Raw genomic sequence first — 24,793 nt, 5'->3', positions numbered from 1 at the left:
ATGATTGTCAGAAGCAGTTATAAGAAGCACCCAAGTTAATAGGTTCACTTGTTTTGCAGAATAAGCTAAGTTTCACTTATGTGGTATAAATGGTTTTGTCTGCTTAGGGAATTTTCAAGTCCAGTCTCCATTTTGTATTTAATTTTAACAAGAACCACTGATAATTTGGATGTGTAGTCTCAGTGGCATTCCCACAATAAATAAATCTTCCATGACTGTTTTTTAATGCATATTTCATTCAGCCTTTCGCCAAATCCCAGTTTAATAAAGGTGATTCCGTGAATGAATAACCTAATATAAAGTCCAAGTTTGCAGAGTTCTGATGATCTGCCTTCAGACAATTGAACAGATTGTAGTTTCTGTACAACTCCCTATGCATATATCATTAACCATGCATATACCGGATCTTACAGCTACATTCTTGGTGTAAATTGAATAGCAGAGCTCTATTTAGGTTATACTCCCACAATACAAACATTTAGTTTTATGAATTATTGGATCCATATATTTTTGATAGCTAGCTGAAAGAGAGGCTAATACCTGGAAAAAAAAACTAAAAAAAGGTGCTTAACTCAAGAAGGCCACAGACTTCTCAATGGTAAGTACAGAAATGAGTTGTACAGGCAGTGAGTGCTAGGAGTTCAGATGGGAGAGAGAGGTTTTGTGGACTGAGACACTTAAAATTTCAGGCTCAAGTTGAGCCTTGAAGGTAAGGTTTGGAGAGAAAAAGCAGATTAGGAAAGGGTATTCCTTTCTGCAGCTGCTGTATGAGCATCCTAGTTGGAGTGAAGACTTGACCTGTTCGGGAAAGGTGAAGTATAATTAGGAAGATATTTTTCGTTCAGTTCATGAAGTACCTGAATATCAGAAGGTATCTGGGCCCTTTTTAAAGACAGTGGGGAAGAGTTACCTACCTACTGTATCAAATTAATTAGAATGGTGTAGAATCTTGGAAAAGCCACTAGCCTTATGATAGCAAAGACCTTGGAAGTCTGGGCTGAGGAGTTGTAGTGGAGTAGAAAGAAGATAAGCATCAGGACAATGTTCCATGCAAAAAAAAAATTAATAATTGGCTTATTCTGCCTAATGAATTAGGATGCAGTCTTAATCCCAAACCCCTAAGACATCTGACCCCAGTCCAACTTTTCAGCTTAATTCTCATTACTCTCTCACAGGTAAAGAGGATTATCCATTTTTCTTGAGACATGATTTAACTCTGTTTCATCTGCTATTCTTTCTTTCATGCCATTGCCCTTCCACCACCATGCTTACCTTCTGAAGTCCTCCCTAATCTTCACTGTTTCCTGTTCTGTGAAATCTTCCTTGTCCCATGCAAATTGTATATAACTTAGTTCATGGGATCCCCATAGCCTATTGTATTTCTTTTTAAAATGTTATATTTTGCTTTACATTATCACGTAAAACGTTATACCCTAATTTCATTCTATATATTCTTTGAGCTCAAGAACTTACTAGATCTTACTTATCATAATTCCTAGAATACTTAACAAAGGCTTTGTATGTAGTTTGTGCTTTATAAAATGCTTTTTAGAACTGGGTAAATAGTTGCCAGGAAATAACTGAATTAGATTTATCATAAAAAAGCATAATTAAGATATATTCTTACAGTACACTTGTTCATATTTACCAAGTAATACAATCTATACATGTGGATTTAACTTTGTGAAGTTATTGTTTATACGATCTTTTAGCAGCACAGTTACACAGTGCCAGTATGACTGGTCTAGCCCAAGTGTCAAGCATACTTTTTCTGTAAAGGACGAGATAGTAAATCTTCGTGGCTTCCATGTGATCTCTGTCATATATTCTTTGTTCCACAACAGGCTGGCCAGATTTGACCTGCTGGTTGTAGATAGGTACCAGAGATATAGACAATGAATCCACTATTCTTATTTAATATTTGTTTCTTCTTTATCTCTGTTAGCATAATTTTTTGTTTTTCTTATGTTTCAATTGGTTCCTTAGTGAACTGTTTTTCACTGACAGTCCCTTCAGAACAATTAATATCACAAAAATAGACAACCAGGTATGTGCCTGTAATGTGCTAAAGTTGGAAATACATAATACCTATTTTGAGGTATTTCTTTAAGTCTTGGTCTTTTAGATATGCTGTCAATATATGCCTATATTTTAAAGATATATACCAAAATATTTACAGATTAATTAATATCTTGTAAAACAAAGAAACAAGCAGTGGGGTCACAATATGTAGGTTAGGGGATGACAAACTTGTTTTATAAAAGCAAGTTTTTATAAAACGGACTAAATATTTTAGGCTTTGCAGGTCATATAGTCTCTATCACCATTGATCAAGTCTACAATTATTTTACTTAAGCAGCCTTAAACAATATGTAAATAAATGAGCCTCACTGTGTTCTAATAAAACTATTCACAAAACAGGCAGCAGCCGGATGTGGCCTGTGGGCCTGACTCCTGGTCTGGGTGAATTAAGATTGGTCATGTGCTGGTAATTGTTAAAGCCAGGTGATGGACAGAGTGGGGTTTACTGTACTATTGTCACTACTGTCATGTACATTTGAAATGTTCTATAATAAAAAGCTAAGACCAGTTTTTTTAAAAGATAGGTTAATACAAAGACTCGTTATTTGTTTATTTAAATTCACTCATAAAAATTGTTTCATCTCTTCTGAAATTATTTCTTATACTAGCTTCACTACAGTCTTCATTGCAGCAGTATGAAGAAAAAAATACCAAAATCAAGCAATTGCTTGTGAAAACCAAGAAAGAACTGGCAGATTCAAAGCAAGCAGTATGTTAATTTCTTAGTTTCATATTTTAATACTTATTCATAGTATATTTGTGAATAAATTATTTTTTAATTTAACCAAGATTCTTATTCTATAGGAAACCGATCACTTAATGCTTCAAGCATCTTTAAAGGGTGAGCTGGAGGCAAGCCAACAGCAAGTAGAAGTCTATAAAGTAAGATTATTTTTACTTTTTAAGATTTAGAAAAATTTTTCCACGTAGAAGTAAGGTATCATTTAGAGATTTTGCTAAATATTATAGATATACATTTCACACACATATACATACACATACATACAATTGGCCTTATGTCATGGATTTCACGTCCTCAGAGTCAACAGATCAAAAATAGTATTTTCATTCCACGGTTGGGAATTCACAGATGCGCACCTGCACATACTGAGGGTCAATTATATTTTTTTTTCCCTTGAATATTCTTCCTTAACATTTTCAAGAAGTAGAAACAGTTAGCTGAGTATGGCATATAACTAGGGAATACTGTTTAGTTTAAGCTAGATTCATTTCATGTATTTGAAAATCCATAATACACTAAGAATAGTGCAACATAAACATGGCCCCAAACCTGCATCTGAACTTTGTAAATGATAGTACAGTCACAGGATCAATTTATAAAATGGCTTTATATATAATTATGATTTATTATACATTTACCTTGTTTATTTTTATGTATTTTTACATATAATATCTTGAGGTGGTTAATCAAACATTGATCTATAACATGTAGTCTGTTTTATTTTGATTTAAGGGTAACTAAACAATTTATTAAGAAAGATGTTCTAGTCATATTGTCTCTATTCTTTCAATAATAATAGATTTTAAAAATATGATAATTATGTCCCTTATATGTACTCACGTCTCAAACTTTAAGTTTATGTTTGAGGAAAATCTGTTAACCAGTGACAATCGTATTTTATAGAGCTTAATTGAAAGATTTTGCCCCCAGATTCGACTGGCTGAAATAACATCTGAGAAACACAAAGTTCATGAGCACCTGAAGACCTCTGCAGACCAGCACCAGCGCACAATGAGTGCGTACCAGCAAAAAGTGACAGCCCTTCAGGAAGAGTGCCGTGCTGCCAAGGTTCGTTTTTCACATAGAAGCAGCATGTCACAGCTAGCAAGCAGTTTACTTAAGGGCTGTGGTCTCACTTTTTAGTATTTGCTGTTGTGCAGGTGCATTTATTAGATGAATACCAGCTTCAGCTCATTTGACACTAACCTTAATCCAATATCAACTCTGTCACTTGAATAACTTTTTTTTTGCTAAAAGGAAAATTACATGCTACATGTTTTCATTTCAACCTTATTTTTCAATTTCTGTGTAAAAAAGTTACTTTTTTAAAAAAGTTTTTATTAGAAAATTGTTATAGTTCTGAGAGATAAATGATTATAAAATAACATTCTCGTAGAATCTGGCCTACTTAACCTTCATACAAAACAGTACAGTAGCTTTGTCAGAGGTGCAGTTCTTATCTAAGTGATCTTGGCAAAAGGGTCATGAGAGTTTACAGATCACTTCAGGAAAGTGAAAGACCTAGAATTTAACTTTTCTCACTCTTTTGAAAATTAAAGTTCAAGTAGCTTAATTTCTATGAATTAATTTTTTTTATAAAAAGAAGTATCATAAGTGAAAATCTTCCTACAGTTCCAAAGGTAGATAGTGCCATTATTAAATTTATGGGTAGTAAATTAACCTGCCAGGGAAGAAAACATAGTAGAAGCACATCTCTTGTCAGACGAAATGTTTTTTAAAATCTTTTAAAAAGGATAAGGCCAACAGATGCCAAAGTTAAATTGGTAGACTAACGAGTGTCAGCCATTTTCCTTATTTTCAAAAACAGGTTTTCTTCTTAATTCATTAATCTCTGAAAGAAAATAGGAGGATATGTTACAGTAGAAAATGCAATAGAAAAATTTTTCTCTTTTAAATGTTATAGGCAGAACAAGCTGCTATAACCTCTGAATTTGAGAGCTACAAAGTCCGAGTTCATAATGTTCTAAAACAACAGAAAAATAAATCTTTGTCTCAGGCTGAAACCGAGGGAGCTAAACAAGAAAGGTAAAGTCTGAATTATAAGAAAAATGCAGGGTTTTTCTCCCCAAGGCAGGTCTTCCACCAAGTAGGTTAAAATCCTATTTTGATTTCTTTCGACTGTGGGAATTTTACATGTAATTACCAACAAAAACAGAGCTTTTGGCTTCACTTTGTCCCCAGACAGCAACAAAGAAATGTCCCTATGAAGGGCACTGTTAAAAACTCAAAAACATGGGTAAAATGAACAGGGTGTAGTCTCTGAGATATAGGTGAAATAATTTCATTTTATTTTCATTTATTTATTTTTAAGTTTATTGGGGTAACATTGGTTAATACAATTATATAATTTTCAGGTGTACATTATAATTTGGCATTTATATATTCTATTATGTGATTACCACCTAGAGTCCAGTTTCCTTCAGCTATCATATATTTGATCCCCTTTACCCACTTCACCCTCCCCCCAGACTCACTCCATTTGACCCCCTTTACTCTGTCTACCTCTCCCCTCCCGCACCCGCTACCCTCTGGTAACCACTAGTCCATCGTACATGTCCCTGAGTGTGAAATAATTTCATTTTATAGTAGGATCTGGTCATAGTAGAAATACAGACATTAAAGTTACATTATGATAAGTCTTTTCATTTTGAAAATCTAGAAGTAGAAGAATAAAAGTGCTTTCATGATGTACTTACTAACCATTAATTATGCTAAATAGAAGTTGTTTAATGTTTTACTTATATCAAAAAGGTTTAAGTACTAAATTTGGTCTGAATTAAATTTTTCTTAAGTTTATGACCACCTCAGTTGCTGTTTCAATAGTGTATACTTCTTTAAAACTAGCATACAAATCACTTTTTAAAATTATTTAAAAGTACTTTAGGAATAAAAGGGCATTCCACAGCATCTGTGTTTTGTTTTTATAAGTTCAGTGTTAAAGCAGTTTTACACCTGGCTCTTACTGTTCTAAGTAGGACTAAATCCTGCGATGTTTGTATGTTTATGTTTATGTTACTTTTTGTTCATGTGTCTATTATAAATTTAGGAACTACAGGCTGAAAATGATGAGATATTTTCTCTATCAATAGCTCATCTTAAATCTGAAATTAAATATTGACACAGTATAAAAATGTCACTATTTGCAAGACAGCTTTTTAATCATGCCAGAATTGGGGGTTCAAGTTATTTTAATGTAAATGTTTATATTCCTTCATCTTTCTTATATGTTATTTAAAAAAAAAAACTAATATCTAATATTATACTAGTTGTGGCAAAATAATGAGTTGGAATGTGAGAAAGTCTAAGTTCTCCAGGGACTTTTTTTTTTTTTAAGGACTTGGTTTACCTATAACTTGGTTTAACATACCGTTCTCATAACGGTTAGCTTAGAACTGTGTGATTTTTTTTTTAAATTAATGGCATAGTTTTACAACAAAAATAGGTTATTTTGATGCCATTTATGGTCTGCTCCACTTGAATATGATATTTATAAGTTCAGGGACTTTGTGTAAATCTGTAGTGCATTACATTTAATCCTAGTTGAATACTTCTGATTATTATATTTTCTTTAGAATCACCCATAATAATAGCAGGAGTATGACATTGAAAGATTAAATGTTTAAAATGTAATTCATTTGAAATCACAAAATCATATTCACCTCTTTCAAAAAAAAATATTTTAACTGTTTATTTCTGTTTCAGAGAACACCTAGAAATGCTGGTTGACCAACTGAAAATCAAATTACAAGATACCCAAAATAATTTACAGGTCAATGTATCTGAACTTCAAACATTACAATCTGAACACGATACTCTGCTAGAAAGGCACAACAAGATGCTGCAGGAAACTGTATCCAAAGAGGCAGAACTCCGTGAAAAGTAAGGTTGCTGGCAGCACTAACAGTGTTTGTATCAGGCAGGGAAGTATTTCTTTGTTAGATCTCCTAATGTGTTGCTCCTTGGGATAAATACAAATGGAAAATAATAGAAATAGATGTTTTTCCTATCTTAAAACTCTCCCTTTTGATTGTACTTAGATATTTTAAGAAGAGTTCGTTTTGTCTACCCATCCAGTACTGAATTTTTTCTATGGCCTTCAGGGCTAGACTGTTTTGTGTAAAACACAAAGCAGGTATCACATTACTTTCCACACCAGGTATCAAATTACAAGCATTTTTCTTTCTCTCTAAAGGAACACATTGTAACAGCTGCTGACTGAAAAAGAACATGCAACTTAACCATTGCAGCTCTTCAATTTGTATTGTTACGCTTTTGTTAATTGGTACTTTAAATAGACATTAAGGGTATTAGCAGAATAAACAGATTATTGTGATCAAGGAACTTTGAATTCCTATAATAAAGAAATTGGGTGGTAATATTGTATCTTAGATTGAGGAAAAGAATTCTTCATTGAATATCTTTCATCAAGGATGTTAGGATACTTTACATGTGTCAGATATGTTTATAATACATGCCCAATTTTTTGGTAATCTTAAAAGTGAAAGCACTTTATTTTCTTGGCTTTTTACTCTTTTAACAGTATGATTTGCATATGTTAATCATGTAAATCAAATGCTTCAGGGAATATCTACCAGTTTTCTAACTACCTATCACCAGGGTTTACCATGAGATCAGCTTTTGTGTGTGTGTGTGTGTGTGTGCGCGCGTGTGTGTGTGTGTGTAATGATGCATACTTGATATTTATATCAGAAATTTCCAACACTTTAGAAAAATTTTTGCAAGTTATATTGCTAACATGAATAAAGTGCAAATGATCCCTCTGAAGTAATTCAGTTGTTGAGTAAATATTTTTTGAGCACCTATGATGTGCCAATCATTATTCTAAATCCTGGACAGTGTTCACAGCATTTTGAGATAACTATAGAGATCTTCCCCCAAAATATTAAAAACTAATAATATTGTTGCTATATGTTCCCTAGTATGAAGAAATAGCCTTTTCTTTATTCTCTTTTTTAAACATTTTAATATTCTTACTTTCCCTATACGAGATTTTAAAAATGGCTCTAGAGGACTAAATAGGGTGACTGGCTAATACCCACATTGCCCAGAAGACCTAGCTAGTATAAACACCCCAGTAAACAGCTGGGACAGAACAGTGAACTTCCGTCATTACAGTAGTTCCAGTTCCAGGTGGGGGTGTAAGCTTCTGGCTCTCTCAAATAAGTAAATTCAAAAGTATCATTGATACCACATAAATACTAGAAGCCTTACCCTACCTCTAAAACGTAGCTTTTATCTTCCTTAGAAAATTGTTGTGACAGCTAATGGTTCTTCCTTTACTTCTTTGATAGATATTCTTTGAAGAAAATACTTGCATGAAAAATGCAGGTTTGAGAGGTAGCATATATACTATCATTCTCTAAATTAATTGATATGAATTTGGCAATTATGATACCCTTTCTAAAACATGATATTTTTATTGCATATGTCTCCCTTTAGCCACTCAATCTTGTTTTAAAACTTTATATGGTATACATATGTGTAGCACATAAAAAAGAGATATTGGAAAGTTACATGCTAAAAACCATTAATGATGTTTATCTCTCGAATTGGTATTTTACACTATGAGGGGTGGGAGTGAATAAAAGAGGGCTTTCATTTTTTTCTATAATTGCTTCTGTACTGTTTGAATTTTTATGCTAGTGTACATATGAATACCTTGTGTAAAAAGAAAATGTTTTCTTTTACCAAGGCCAAACATATAGAACATCAACACTACAACTGAGCCATTAAAAACAGTGGTTCCAAATGGCAGGTTCCTCGCTAATGTCAGGCTGTGTAAAAATCACATGGAAAACTACTAAAAAGTAGGCAATTCCAAGAACCACCACTGGAGATTCTGATTCAGTTGCTCAAGGATGAGAACTAGATGTTTGTATTTTTACCAGGGTACCCCAATGATTCTGAAGTGCAGTGAGATTCAGAAACAACTGTAGTATATAAAACCAAGTCTCTGTGTTTTGGAGTGCTATGTTAATTGGCTCAGAAAGGGGCACTTTAAGGCTTTCTTTATAAATCAAAAGGTACTTCTTTTTTGTGTGTTTTCAGGGTAATAGAGAAAAGATATAGGAATGCTATATTTCTATGATCTACCACATAAGATAACCCGAAGTGGACCAATTAAAAGTATAATTTTCTTATACTCTAAATATAGTTCTATTTTCTGATAAACTATGAAGGAAGTTCCTCATCTGAACCATACAACACAATTTCTCAACCATGTTCCTCATCTGAACTATGGAACACAGAATATGATTTGAACAAGATGACATCCAGTGTCATTTTTCCCCAGGTTGTTTTGTAGCTAGTACTATTATAAATGCATAAGGAGAGAAATTCGTATGTTCAGTGGATGTCTCAAATAATTCTCTTGCAGAACCCAGTTGAGAAAGGCTAAGTTGGCATCTTAATTTGAAAGCTCTCACGTGAATTAAGGTCCTCTCACCCTTCAGGTTATGTTCAGTACAATCAGAAAACATGATGATGAAGTCTGAACATGCACAGACTGTGAGTCAGCTGACATCCCAGAATGAGGTTCTTCGCAACAGCTTCCGAGATCAAGTGCGACATTTGCAGGAAGAACACAGAAAGACAATGGAGACTTTGCAGCAGCAGCTCTCCAAGGTGGAAGCTCAACTTTTCCAGCTTAAGAGTGAACCGAGCACAAGAAGTATGTATGTACACATGGAAACATTAGTTGTTCATGTTCTTATGCATTTATATCACTTAATACATTCTTCACAAATGTGAACACTAGGTAACAACTGGTGTTGATTCTGTGATTAATGAATTTTGGATTTGCCCACTGAGAAGATATTTGAACCATTTGAACTCTTCTGGATTATACTTAACAGCAGCCTCTGTAACCTGAGAGTACTTATTCTCATGTATTTGTTAGCCACCATGTAATAGAGTATTTTCCTTTTCTCTGACACAAATGTACTCTGTCAGTCTCATGACGCGTGTCCAAATTCCAGTATTCACCGGATCTGTTCGGTGTTCTTCATTGTTAGTCATCAAAATGTATCTGTTTTTTTTTTTTATTTGAAATAGTAGAGAGCAAGAGGCTTAGAAATAGCACTGAACTTGTAGGATTATTTGGCCAGTATAGCTTCTTCCCTTTCAAATTTTTGATTAGTTGGAATTTTAGTTCAACCATACCCAATTATCTTCCATTCTGTTTTCTGGAAGAGATGAGATTATGTCAGCAACAATGAGGCTACATTAGTATTAAGTCTCAGCTCTATACTTAATACTGTTTCCTGTGGAAAATGTCACCAGGGCATTGACAGCTCTGAGTCACTCATCAGGGTTGAAAACCAAGCTTCAAGAACATTTAACATATGTTAATAATCAATCAGGAAGTAACCAGCCAGGGAAACACTAGTTGCAAAGAGATCATCATCTAGGAATCAGCAGTAGAATAAGCAGTTAGAGTAATATCAGAAGTCCAGGAAAATACTTCAGTAAAAGCAACCAGAGGACCAGTGTTTGAAAGAAAACTTTATGGAATGGAAAATAAGTGAAATTTTTGAAGTTAAAAGACCTGGGTTAGAATTCTGGTCCCTAACTTATCTATGACACCCTGAACAAGGTCATTTTAATTCTTCTGAACTTCAGGTTTCTTGGGATTAATTAAGTAATGTGTTTAAAAGTGTCTTATAAACATACAGTTCTATTAAAGTGTACATTATCAGCAAGCAGAAAAGCCTTGCCCAGGAATTATGATTGATTAGTTCCCTACCCTGGATTCTAGGTGGTTCTTGCTTCAGTACTGAAGATGTGAGTGTATAGTGGTAGGAACCAGTAGAAGTGAAGGTGTATGGGCAGTGATCAGTAAGAATATCTGCTGAGCAGACTTCAGCAAGGGCATCTCAGAAAGTATGCAGCTATCTGATATGCCTAATCCTCAAAAATAGCTAGAATCTAGTTTTAGAATTTCTACCAATGTTGAGCAACAGTGTAGCGCTCTATATTGTGAGCTTTGTTATCTAATAATTTATCTTATCTAGCTAGTAGCATTTAATTTATAGTTTCTGCTGAAATGACTTAAAGGCTTAAAAGTTCAATTACTAAATTTTTGTAACTTTCAGAAATTTTTTTTATGTACAATTACTTGTCCACTATTTATTCAGATTCTTTTCCATACCTTTTGACATCTCTAGAATCGTTTTAATTTTATTCTGTATCTCTGTTAATGCTGAATTTATCAATTTTGAACACGCTCTCACTTCCTCTCTAAAAAAATTTTATGGCCCAGCTTCTTCCCACCAACCGGTGAAGAACCTTCGAGAAAGAAGAAACACAGACCTTCCCCTTCTGGACATGCATGCTATAACCCGAGAGGAGGGAGAAGGAATGGAGACAACTGATATAGAGTCTGTATCTTCCACCGGCACTCACACACAGTCCTTAGAGCAGCTTCTTAATTCTCCTGAAGCTAAACTTGGTATGTTTCTTTAAGTATATTTTTCTTAATTCTACTCTCTTGTCTTATTAATATTACTCTGTTATAAATGCTTTTTTGATATACTCTAATAAAATTTCTTTTAGTATTCTACCACTTTTCAAATGGAAAACTTTCCTGCAGGATGAAACAAAATAATTTTTTAGTTAAAATTAGTTCTGCCGTAAGCTTGAACCAGAAATAGGTGGAAGTTCTGTAATGATATTAGAAAGCATTATAAATGTTTTTTCACACTCCTAAGAAACAGTTTATTCCTCTTGATGAAGTAGTAATGCTAAATTTGCCTTATTACAGTGAAATTTTGGTATATCTTTATAATGAATATTAATTTTGTAATTCAGGGAAAATTTGTTATTTTTCTGAAGTCTCAGAATCTGCAGTAGTAAGGACTATTTACATCCACAGTCACATTATGATGTAGGCAGAAATTGCAGTCCTAGTTGTTTCAGGTGAAGTTAATAGCAGTGAGCAGGAGGCATCACTATAGAGTGGCAACAGACTTCAGAATCAGACTTGGCTTTGTGATTTTTGCCAACTCTTTGTTGTATTTGAGTTTGCTTCATCATCTGTAAAATTTGAATAATGATACCTACCCCACCTCATATGAAATTCCTATGAGAGTCCATGATATAAGTGATTAGTATGTTAATACTTCTTTTTCTTTATAAGTAAAATGACACAAGCTCTTGGAATATCAATAGATAAAGGAGGATAAGTGATAAAACTAATAAAATGGTTTATAAACACAGGACTAACAACTTCCAGAGCTGGGGCTCATAGAGCTTATATTCGGTTAGATTATATGCTTTAGAACAGAGATTCTGTCTTATTTGTGTTACATTCAATATGTAACCTTTTAATTGAGATATATTGACTAAAAGAATTGCAAAGAAAATGGATCTAGGTAATATAACAGTAAAATATCTATACTGAGATATTTTTCTTATTTAGAATCTTCATCTGTAATCCTGATTTTGAAAATTAATTATTGGAACAACATCTTGCAGAGTCTCCTTTATGTCATGCTGAAGTTACCAAAGAAGAATTGGTTCGAAAGCTCAGTTCTACCACAAAAAGTGCTGATCATTTAAACGGCCTGCTTCGAGAAACAGAAGCAACCAATGCAATCCTTATGGAGCAAATTAAGGTAAGGTCAAAACATTGCCAACAAGAAAATACATCAGTTTGGTTTTCTTGACCTTGTAAACACACTTAGCTTAGTTTAAAAATTCACATATCAGGTTTATTCATAGCATCTTAGTTCTCAATGATATTACATTTCTGAAATCAAGACATATTGCTTTTGTATCTACTATAAATACTATTCCTACCTTTACTAAGAAACCATAATAGATTTAGAAATTAGATAGACGTTCACAAGTCATTATTCCATGTATGCTTAAATAAAATGGATGTAGGTCCTTAAATTCTAAAGATAAATCAAGGAGCACTTATTCCGATCATTCTGCTGATGTTTATAACACTAAACTACTTTTCACAGATTTGAGGCGGAAATGAAAAAATGATATAGAAAGTTTTTCCTAAAGAGACCAGAAACATGTAGAAATAAGGTAGTTTGTGGAGTTGTTGAGGATGACACAAATGAAATATTTCCTCCACCCTGCTCACTGATGAATCGACTCTCCAAATTTAGTCATACTACTTATTGAGCAGTTCCCATGAGCCAGCCCCTGGATTTTGCATATATTTTGCAAATATTATCTTAATTACTGGATGAGAGAAAAATTGAAGCTGATAAATGGTGAAGCAAAATTCATACTCATGTTTGTCTGAAAAGCACATGCTTCTGCCAGATACCATGCAGGGTGACCAGCTGTCCTTGTCAAATTAATTTTTTTAATGCTGAGTTATTATTATTTACAGTAAATTATATCTATTATGACATCCCACCACTAAATACTTTAGTATGCATCTCTATAAAAAACATTTTCCACATAGTCAAAACATTGTCACATCTAACAAATCACTAACTAGCCCAGTGAACCTAAGGGACTATTTAAATATTCTATTTCCACAAATATACATTCTCACATAATTTCCTAGACTTTATTGTCACTTTTTAAAAATGACCCTAAGTTTTAGGACAGGGTTGATTAACGTTTCTGGACTAACCTAAAATGACAAAAAAACTATTTTTTTGTTTGTTTCAACCCAGAAATCTTTAAAGACTTTGACATCCTACCATCTTTTTCATATCATCTTTCACTCTGTTTATCTGGTTGGTAGTATTTTTAGATTGTCTTACATTGCAGAATTTTCACTCTATCCCGAACTCGACTTTTGTTTTGGTTAAATGTTGTTTATCATGTAAATATAATTTCACTGTGTACATCTTAACTGCTTGGGTTTCTGGGAGTAGCACAGGGAAGAGGATTAGAGGTAGATGCAGATATTTAATTCAGCCCCTGTTGTCAGACGCTAGCTCGCACTTCTCACAATGTGTCTGTTAGCCCGGGGTCCTGAGTCCACTGGCTTAGTTTCTGTAGAGAGTAGAAGGTGGAAGGAACATCATGGTACCAATCTGTGTAAATTTTACATAATCCTCAGTTTTCATCTCCAGTGTCCATTGTAACCTGTACAATACAGGGGATTCTCATTGTTTTTGTGGGATGCACTCTCTCCTTTTGTCTGCGGTACTTGGTAAACAGCTGGACTGAGTCACTTACACTTCATCTCTCCCATCTTCTGGGAATTTCTTGATATTTCTCATCTAAATTTTTCTCCTAGGTTCTCCTTTATTGTCATTTTGCGGGGCATTTCAGGGAGAAGAGAAGAAAAATTCATGTATTCAGTTTGCCATGTTTAACCAGAAGCTCCTAAAACCCATTTTTAACTCATTTCTCTAACACTAGCTTCTCAAAAGTGAAATTAGAAGATTGGAAAGAAATCAAGAAAGAGAGAAATCTGTAGCTAACCTGGAATACTTGAAGAATGTCTTGCTACAGTTCATTTTCCTAAAACCAGGTAGTGAAAGAGAGAGACTCCTTCCTGTTATAAATACAATGTTACAGCTCAGCCCTGAAGAAAAGGGAAAACTTGCTGTAATTGCTCAAGGTAGGTGAAGGAAAGTCTTATAATTTCTGTTTTTAAATGTTGCTTTGTGGTTAAAACTTTGTGTGTACTTAGAATTTTATCCATGACACTATGACTTAACATTATGACTTAAATTTTGTTCATTTGGGTTTATCTCATATGTGTAATCTCTAACTAGATTTGAAAAGCTGACTTTAGCACTGTATGGCAACTATAGTACATTTATATAATTTTTAACATGCAGCAAAATACAGTACAGTGTTTAGTTTGATCTTCTGGTTCTTTGAAAATTGGATTTATAATCCTAGCATTAAGTTCTATCAAAGAAAGTGGTTTTATTTTATATCATACCTTTTTAACATGTGTTGACTTGTTCTCTTTTATTTCCTCCCCTGCCTGTTCACCCCTTCTACCTTAAAATAGTCTTGAGACAATAGTACTATTGATGCCAGAGAGCTCCACAGGGTGGGAGTCCAAAGAGGCACCTTGACCCAGAGCTCTGGTGACCAGATCCTTGTCTTATGCTGCTAGAAAGAATTCAAGAATACAACAGATAGCAAACAGGAAAACACAAGATTTATTAAAGCAAAGTACACACTTAGAGAAAAGTACAGGTGAACTCAGAGAACAATTGCCCCTGTTTGGATTATGGGGTTTTTTTTTTTTCTTCCCTTGGGGTGGTGGTAGGGAGAGGCCTGGAGACTGGTACTTGCAATTCAGGTGATATTATAATGGTATTATGATTAGCCAAAGCTGAACAAAGGACAAGGGAAAGACTCTGGAGCCTTATCCTGAATGGGGAGGGGATGTCCCAAGGTTATCCAACCTGTGTCACATCCTTGGCTTGTTTCTCACACTTGAGTCAAAACAGGGAGAGAACTGAGCAAGGGACAAGGAAAAATTCCAGAACTGTGTCCTGGAGGGGAGGGGGAACATCCCTAGGCTAACCATCTTTCCTCACTATGTCTTAGTACTTGATCCAAATCATATCCAGGAGTCCCATTTTTCCAGGCATATGCAGCTTTAAATGCATATGTCCTATGTTTAGAGCTTAAATTTTCATGTCAGATCTAATATTGTGATTTTATAAATGACTTTAAATAATTCACATACAGATGCTATCTGCATCTTAAGGATCATGGTTTCATTTTTGTTTTAATTTTAAAATATTTTTATTATTGATACTTTCAAGCATACAGAGAATACTATAATATCCCTTGTAGCTCTCATCTGTCTTTAACAATTTTCAATTCATTGTCAGTCAGGCAAGGTCAGAGCAGAGCATGAGATTTTAAAGCAAATCCCATACATACGATTTCCCCACTGACTACCTCAATGTGTGCTAGACTCCTCTGTCATCTGTTAGCAGTTCATGTTCAGTGTACCTGGATAATCACAAATGTTTTTTTACCGTATCCCAGATAGAATTCACACATTGCATTTGGTGATGTTCCTTAAGCTTTATTTTATTTTTGTTATATATATCAATTCCACATTCCTTCCTATAATGTCATTTATTCATTCAAGAAAGTGGTCATTTGTCTTATAAAAGTTCTAATCTGGATTTGGCACTTTAAAATAGCATTAAACTTCTTCCAATGTTGCCTATAAATAGAAACTTAGATCTCTGATTAGATCCAGGTGCAGTTGGGTGGGATGGGAGATATCAGATATCAGGTCAGTAGGCCCGAATGTGTAGTAGTCCCACTTTTGATCCCTTTGCCTCATCAAGTGGGTGCTTTTTAACATGTTCCTCCAACCCCAATAAATCCTCACTAAACTGATAGAGCTAGAGAGTGGTCTTCAAAATTGAATGGATATCTGAATCATGTGGTGCAATTATTAAAACTCAGTTTGCTGGACCCTACCCCATGTTCTGATTAAGTAGAGGTAAGGTGGTACCCAAGAGTTTGCATTTTTAAAAAGTTCCCAGGTGATATTGATACTCTGAGGACCTGATATAGTGACTGTACCTTATGATCTAGAGGACTGATATAATTGAGGTTTTTCTTTTTTTTTTTTTTTTTGCTGAAATAATTCATAAGTAGTCTTGTTAGTTTCTTTGAATCTTTTATTATTGCAGTACATTTTTCTAATAATTAATGATAGTAATCTCAGCTCTAATAGTCAGGTACATTATCTTAATCACAATAGCATTTTTATCACAAAATCCAAAATAAGAATACAAAGTGCCCAGTTTTAGTAAATCACTATCCTAAATGATAAATTTGCTCTTATATTTTACTTTTTATTTATTCTATCAAAGCTAACACTTTTTTATTGTAAATTTAATCAGAACTTGAGAATTTTTTAAATTAATGCATAGTTTTCAATAGAACAATTAGCTGTCAAAGTATTTAACATATCTAATACTCATGTTTTAAAAGCCCAGCATGATTAATTTAGTGTAGATGTTGCTAACATTCAAGTGGCTCCTATAAGTTGAGAGTCCATTGATTAATCCAAGATCTCAAAGAGACTAACCTGAGAGTCCCAATAAAACCAATGTTATTGATCATTCAACTCAGGATATATTTAGAAGTTCATTAGAAATCCAGAATTCTAAGACCTGCTTTTGCTAAGTCCTGAAAACATAAAGGAAACCTCCCCACTTATTAAACTTAAACTAGTTACCTTTTAAAGGTCATTAACTTCATATCTCATATCTATGTAAGCAAATAAAAGAAAAATTATAAAAATTAAAGTAAAAACAGTTATGGTCTGGAAGCAGGTTTAAATATGGCTTAAGAAAGAATGATTAAACAAGAAGATAAGTAGGAAGGAATTATTCAGAACTCGGCATGGAGAAAAATGAAAAAAAAAAAAACGAGTGAATAAAAGATACAGTAGAATGACTGCATATAACACATATTTAATAATTGAAGTTCAAGAATTACTGAAGGATACCCATCTACAGATTTGAAAAACTCAATAAAAGTCTCAAAAGCAGCCAGAGAAAGAAGACATATTGCCTCATTACTTTTAAAGGAGTAATAGGCTCACAATGGACTTTTCAACAGTGTTGGTACAATACCGTGTTTGGTGTGCTGTAAGAAATAACTGCCAACTTTGGAAAAACATTTTTCAAGATCTTTTCTGACAGACAGAAGCTTAAGAATTCACCCCCTCTGGAAATTCTTAACAGTGTACTTAATGCGTAAGGAAAACTTTCTAGGTGGAAAGTCTGAGATGAAAGAAGGAACATCATGCAGAGGAAACTTGTCATGTTTCAGATATGGGTCATGGGCCACACCAGCTACAGCAGGGACATTTCTTTACCAAGACTCTGAAAATAACACACATTATACATGTGTGGGGTGCCAGAGAGAAGATCTGAGAGCTACTCTTCTTGGCACTGAAAGACGGAACCATAAAAGCAAAGAACACACATACCTCTTGGCATTCTTTGTCTCCTTCGAAGCAATGTTTACAATCTCTGATTTTGTGTAGAGTTTAAACAGTATTTTTCATTCAGGTTGCTAACCATTAGTGAATGATGAAATTTGGTGGGTCACATCTAGAACATTTCTTTAAATAGAAAGAATAAGACAAACAAAGGATACATCGAATTTAGTAAGGGTAAGAATTGTTTCTTGAAACTGTCTAGGTATATGTATGGATGTTGTTTATCTGTCTAATGGTATCAGCTTCTGATATAAATTTTTTTTCCTGTGAGTTTGGGTTGCAAATATTTGAGAAGCGTTAGCTTAGGAAATAAAGTAAGTTATCTAACTCTGACAAGTGACATGAAACTTCTTATAATAAACACCCATTTAGGGCCCAACTTGCACCCCAAGCAAGTGTCATGAACTGCTAGTAGCTGCCTTGTTGTATCTCTATGTAAGATAAAACAACTTAAAGTACCACATTAGTCCAAAAAGAAGTAACATGAAGAAGACACTGCTAAGTAGTATAGATTGGGAAAAAGGCCAACAAACTCAATGGGATAAAAGGCAAAGACTCTCATAAGCTTTTCTGATCATCTCCAGATTAGCAGGAAGAGCATGCATTCTGACATATTTACTGTAAGTGCCTGATGTGATTTGCAGAGGATGTAGAATCTTACCAGTAGAGAATAGTCGCTTAGGTCAGAAGCAAATGCACCGATCTCAGCACTGCTTTTCTCTAGTTCTTATTTACCTAAGGAGATGAATAGCTGCCAGGAATATTGACTGCACAAGGCAGGGTCCTGTCAGATCTGAGAACACAGCTGAATTTTTATTGTGTCACAAGACTTATACTCAGAGTATACCATTCATTCCAGATGAACATACAACGGTCTCTATATTTCGTTTAAGGAAATTTTCACAGTGATCTGGCTCTCGTTTTTCTGCTCTCAGAGGAGGAAGAGCAAAGCCTCCACCTCCTCTGATGGAATAAAGCAGAGTTAGTACCCAGTTGTCCATCCCTAAAGAATATCATTTCCTCTGGTTTTCTAGAAGCTCTTCTCCATGTAGATTGTGGAAGACTTCTAAAAAGCCTGCTGCCCCCATGATACCCTCCACCAGTTATGCGTACATTTATGTAATCCCCTTCCCTTGAATAGCCAGTAGACTGGCCTAGTGAGTTGTTTCTAACCACTGGAATACAGCAAAGGTGATGATAGGATATCACTTCCATGATTAGGTTACAAGACATTGTGACTTCTGTCTTGCTAGCAAACTCTCTACTTTGTCCACTTGTATACTTTATTGAAGCAAGCTGCCATATTGGAGAGGCCTATATGACAAGGAACTGAGGCCATCAGTCTAGCAGCTCTTAAGGAACTGAATTCTGCCATCTACTGCAAGTTCAAAGCAGATCCTTCTCCAGTTGATCCTTCAGATGAGACCCCTATCCCTGGCAGACACCTTGAATGCAGCCTTTTGAGAGACCCTGAGACAGATGACCCAGCTAAGCCATTCCTGGTCTCCTGCCTCACAGAAACTGAGATAATAATTATGTGCTGTTTTACACTGTTTGTGGTACTTCGTTATGTAGCAGTTCACAACTGATACATGGATAAAATCAGACAATGAACAGAAAAAGAAATGAAAGTGGTTAGAAAACTATAGAGTTTCTTCATTTAAAATTTTGAAAATGTTTTCTCTGAATGAGATCCAGCTGTGATACATATATATGTCTGAAAACGCAGAAACGTATCTAGAAGAGTACATACTAAATTTAATAATGGTTATCTCTGGGGAGGTGAGGAGAGTAGTGAGGGATAGAACATGTAATGAAAAGAGATGTTCACTTTTTTTTTAAGATTGTAAAACTTTCACATCATAGATGTTAATATACAAATTATATTAAGATGAAAACAATAAAGGAGGCCTTTTCTGAAATTTTCCGGGAAGCCCAGAGTTTTTCTGAATCTTAAGACAGGATTTCTTTGTGTTGATCATAAAAAAGAGAAACTAGAATATTCAATACAAAATGATGCGACTACCTTAGAAAAGTTTGGCATTTTTTTATAAAGTTAAACATATATTCACTGTACAGCAAATGTCCTACTCCAAGGTATTAATCCAAAAGAAATGAAAATATGTCTACACAAACACAAACCTCGTTGAACATATCAAAAAACACTGAATTAGAATACTTTAAAGAGGTGAATTTTATGGTATGTGAATTCTCAGAATTTTTAAATTAAAAACAGGTGCACAAATGTTTATAGCAGCTTTATTTTAAATTGCTAAAAACTAGAAACAACTCAAATATTCACTGATAAATGAATAAACATGTACAGACACATAATAGCATACTACTCAGCAGTAAAAAGGAATGAATTACTGCATCACACAGCAACATGAATGATTCTCAAATGCATTGTGCTACGTGAACGAAGCCAGACTCAAAAAGAATGTATACCATGTGATTCTATTTATATGATTTTCTGGAAAAGACTATAAGGACAGAGAAAAGATCAGTGGTTACAAATGGTGGGTGGGTGCTGGCTGAAAAAAGGGCACGTGAGAACTTTGAGGTGGTAGAAATGCCTTATACCTTGGTTTGAACTGATTGCACTACCCCTAAAAAGGGTAACTGTAAATAAATTATTCCTTAAGCCTGATTTTTAAATGATTAAAAAAAAAAAAAAAAAACAGTTGTTTTTGGTTTGTTTTGGTTTAGGTTTGAGATTTACCATAAATCTATTGGTTTTAGATTCTAAGGTAAATTATATAAAGGCTTTTGTTTTAAAAGAATAATTCTCCTTATTTTAAAAAATGCTTAATTGTGGTGGGTACTTTATTTTGGAATTATCTAATAGAGAAAGACAATAAATACTGAAAGTTTAAGAACAGACAGATTTGTAATATCTAAGTATGGTTTGAGAAGATTAATATATATATTTTTTTAACTCCCCAAAGGTGAGGAAGAAAATGCTTCCCGCTCCTCTGGATGGACATCCTATCTGCATAGCTGGTCTGGAATTCGATAGATTGATGGAAAGAACATTACTTATTAAAACCAAATAGAATCCACTTAGCAAAAACGGTTCACATGTATTTCTGTCATTCTTTCGTCAAAAGTGTGTGCACATCCACATCTACATATATTTGTACATACGCATGTCATATATATTTAAAAAGTCTCATCTTGAAGTAAAAGTACAGCAGCCTGAAGTGTTGATACCAGTCCACAGCCCTTTGACTCTGATCTTCCAAGCATGCTGCCAGGTGAAAACACCAAGCATGAATTCACTCCTTTCTCTGAAACCTCAGGACCCACCTATTTCTGGGCAGTACTGTGAATTTTGAAATTAAACGAAATTGTGGTACCATGCCAACTGGAATTTAGGCTTTTAAGATAACATTACAAGAAAATTTATTGCAAGATCAGAATTGTAGATTGTTATTATAAGTTGTTTTTTAAAATGTTAGAACTGAAAGGAAAATGCTTTATTGGTAAAGTTGGCATGTTTATTAAGGGACTATTAAGGTAAATATGCTACAGTTAATTATGAGACTAAGTTAAAATACAATTTATGTAGTTATTTACTTAAAAATGAACTGTTCTTTCTTCTGTAAAGTAAATTATCTCAGAACTCATTGTGTTGTCAGCGCACTATTGGCTGGCATATGCTGAATATGAATAGATAGAACCATGCGTGACCTTACCTTGGGCTGATTTCATGTTGTCTCTCCAGGTTCTTGTTATGGTTCAGCTACTTCTAAGCCATGAGTCTAGTTTGAGAATTCTTTCCATCTCCCCAAATAAAAATTTATCAGAACATTGACTGCATTACTCAGCATTTTATCTAAATATGAAACTGGTGCTTCCCATGTTTCAGCAGATAATGGCATTCTATAAGTTTTCCATTAGAAGGCATTTTAGAGAGATGCTTTATGATCAGTGCTACATTTTCACAGTTCTTGTGAATAACTATAGATGATGGTATGCCTTTGATGCCTCTATGTATATTTTATTGACTAGATCAAAATTGTGTTATCATAAATTTGAGAATTCTATTTTTAATATTTATTTGTTAAAAAAATCTACCATATAATATGTTCTATGAAGTTCTCTCTCAGGCCTTCCAATTTATATTCTCATTTTCCGTCTCCACTGGTGAACTGACTTTGTACTTTGGTTGTTCAGAGTATTGGCTTCCAATTTAATTTAACTGAAATTTGCTGCTGACATGTTGAGTTTGTTCTTTAATATCTTGAATGTCTTTCTTCCTGTTTAAAAAAAAAACAGACTTAACTAGTGAATGTATTAATGAAAATGCATCTATTTCAGAGCTGACTTTAAAACTGTAGATTTTTTTACTTTATAAACTGTGAATATAAGTATGCCAGCAGCATACAATGTAACTGTAATAGTATTTAAGTAAATTTCATTTTTTCTTTTAAGTTTAGGCCCTTTTTTGAATTCTGTGTAAACTTGTTTTGAAATACAGCCTCTACTTATGTAATAACAAAAATAACTTTTCACATGTTTAAAAAATTATTACTTTGATTACGAAAGGAGTATTCTTTCATGTTTTCAGCAATGAGAGGAAATGTAATGATTATTTTAATATTTCTATTAAATACGTTTAACTGTGTATAATATTTTTATGCCTACTCTTTTTCTTTGAGACACTGTCTCTTTGGGGTTTTAAATTAGTTTACGAATTAGAATTGCTAATTCCTTTACTACCGTCTTTACACACCTGGGACGTGGAATATAAGATGCTTGAAACAACAGAGATTGACTTTTTGTTATGTGATCTGTAGGCCAAGGTACCTGCCATGTCTGACATCCATCTTCCAGTGGATACTGCAAGCCATGCTTAGCCTTTCTTTGGGCACCTTCAGGTTACAGCCTCCTCTGTGATGTAAGGCATCTTTTGTGTACAGTGAGCTCTGCTTGTGCTCCAAACAATGTAAGATCAAGAATTATATATTTTTTAAACTCTGAGAATTACATTTCTTTAAACAAGCTTTGTCAGAGTGTAACCAAACTACTTACTAGCAAAGCTAAATAAGACTTGCTAAAGGCACACAGTGATCTGTTCTTTTTAAACCCATGTTACCTGATGATGTAGCTGGAAATATATAGTATTGAGGAGTATGAAGTTTTTCATAAAGACACAATTTTGGTATTTGGTGAATGGCTCAACACAAAAAAGTACTCATACCATATAACTAAATATTCTGTTTTGATTTGCTATCTGAAAATCAGCTATTGCTTCAAAATTAATATACAACAGGAAAAGCAACCTGATACAACTTTGCATGTGTCTTTGAGCTGATTTTCACCCATGAGTGTTAAAAAGCATTTGGTTATTTAAGTGTAAGTTATGTACAGAAGGAAAATCTTTTTCACCTGCATTCAAAATACATGGGAGAAAACAAGTTGTGACCTTCAAATTGTCACTTTAAAAAAATAGTTTTGTAAAAAAAAAATAATTTTGTATGAATAGAACACTGAGGAAATATGATTTTAGTTTCAATAATGGAGGTGACAACCCTGGTTTCCCTTCGAGGATGGGCTCTGAACCATGTAGTGGTTACCTGTCCAGATGTCTGCCCAGTATTTAAGTTGACGACAATCCCCTCTACCCCTGCCTCTTTCTGGAAACTGCCCCACCTCCATACAGAGGGGTAAATAGGTCCAACCACAGTCAACTAAGTCAGATACAGAGCCCTGACCAAATCTGAACCAAATTCTCAGGAATGTGGATTTGGGCCTACAGAGTCAAGTCAGCATCTTCATGTAACTGGCGTTATAACCACTGTTTTTAACTCTGCATCTGGTAGGTTGCTTGTCTCCATTTTGTCTCCATTTTCTTTTTCTGGAGCTTTATTTTGTTCTTTTATTTAGGAGATATTTCTTTATCTCCCCATTTTCACTACTTCCTTGTGTTTGTATCTATGTATTAGGTAAGGCTGCTACATCTCCCAGTCTTAGTGGACTGGCCTTATGTGGTAGGTGTCCTGTGGGGCTGAATGGCACAGTCTTCCTGGTCACCTGAGCTGGGTGTTTTAGGTGTGTTCCTTGTATGGGTGTGTGTGCCCTGCTGTTACAGTTGAGCCTTGATTGCTAAACAACAGTGGGAGGGATTGACCCATGGGCTGATTGGTTGTGAGGACTGGCAGTGACTAGAATGAAGGAGCCGTTGTTCAGGGACTGACCCTACAGAGAAGTATTCACTTTAGCAGGGATCTGGTGCATGCTGAGTCTGCTCTTTGGGTGTGTCATCTTTGGATCTGAGTGGTGCTCAAGCTAAGTCAGAAGCCGGCTACCATATGTGTTCACCTTGGAATCTCCTGGGAGGACCCCCACCTCAGGCCAAGTTCAGCCACAGCCTGTGCCCTCCCTGGAGCCACCAAGCAATCTGAAGATGGCCGCCACCCCCACTGAGCTTGGAGGTGTCTTGAGAGGCCAAGCTGTGACCTGGGGCTGCCTGCCACTAGTGCCGGACTTGGGGCTACTCTGCAAAAGTAGGGGGCATGCCAAGGCTAGATGCTATTTTGGGAGGCTTTGTGAACCTCTGAGAGATTTTAAGAGACTCCACAGCATGAACCAAGACAGGCTGTTTGCATGGAAAAGCCACTGGAAGCCTTGGGTGGTCATGCAAATTGGAGGGGGTGGGATCTCAGAATACAAGGGCAGGGCAACGAGTGTTAGCCATGTTGATGGAGACTCAGATATGGTGGCCAACCTGTGTCTGCATTCAGGGAGGAGAAACAGCTCAACAAAGAAACAATAGATTCTACCTGCACTCTGAGAGAAAGCTGCCTCTCAAGCCCTCGCCCTGGAGCCAGACAATTCAGTTCCTCCTCATATGTCCCTGGTGCTTTTAAGCTGCTGCCCCATTGCTGAAGCTCAGAGCGAGTAAGTCTGTCAGCGAGTAAGTGCACAGGCCTTTTAAGAGAAATGCCTGAGACTCAAACTGCCCACCATCTCACTCAGCCACAATCTCTGCTGAT

At 34.9% G+C, this 24,793-nt stretch overlaps 1 protein-coding gene across 6 annotated transcripts in view; it reads left to right on the top strand.

Moving 5' to 3' along the window:
* GCC2 (GRIP and coiled-coil domain containing 2) overlaps positions 1-22,228 on the top strand; it is a 47,981-nt gene extending 25,753 nt beyond the window's left edge. For 3 of the 6 annotated variants that reach the window (XM_006922787.3, XM_015597795.2, XM_025040445.1), the window contains 10 exons: positions 2,691-2,791; positions 2,887-2,964; positions 3,755-3,892; positions 4,749-4,870; positions 6,548-6,724; positions 9,319-9,536; positions 11,127-11,315; positions 12,341-12,480; positions 14,207-14,408; positions 20,741-22,228. In XM_006922787.3, coding sequence (XP_006922849.2) covers positions 2,691-2,791; positions 2,887-2,964; positions 3,755-3,892; positions 4,749-4,870; positions 6,548-6,724; positions 9,319-9,536; positions 11,127-11,315; positions 12,341-12,480; positions 14,207-14,408; positions 20,741-20,811 — 1,436 coding nt within the window. In that variant the 3' untranslated portion in view covers positions 20,812-22,228. Of the gene's footprint in view, positions 1-2,690; positions 2,792-2,886; positions 2,965-3,754; positions 3,893-4,748; positions 4,871-6,547; positions 6,725-9,318; positions 9,541-11,126; positions 11,316-12,284; positions 12,481-14,206; positions 14,409-20,740 lie in introns of those variants that run through there. The other 3 variants (XR_003043410.1, XR_001517853.2, XR_003043411.1) reach the window with 3 other exon arrangements.
* Positions 22,229-24,793: the final 2,565 nt, after the last annotated feature.

Source organism: Pteropus alecto, unplaced genomic scaffold, assembly GCF_000325575.1.
Source record: "Pteropus alecto unplaced genomic scaffold, ASM32557v1 scaffold1579, whole genome shotgun sequence".
NCBI lineage: Eukaryota > Metazoa > Chordata > Mammalia > Chiroptera > Pteropodidae > Pteropus > Pteropus alecto.
This window is presented reverse-complemented; position numbering and strand designations above follow the sequence as displayed.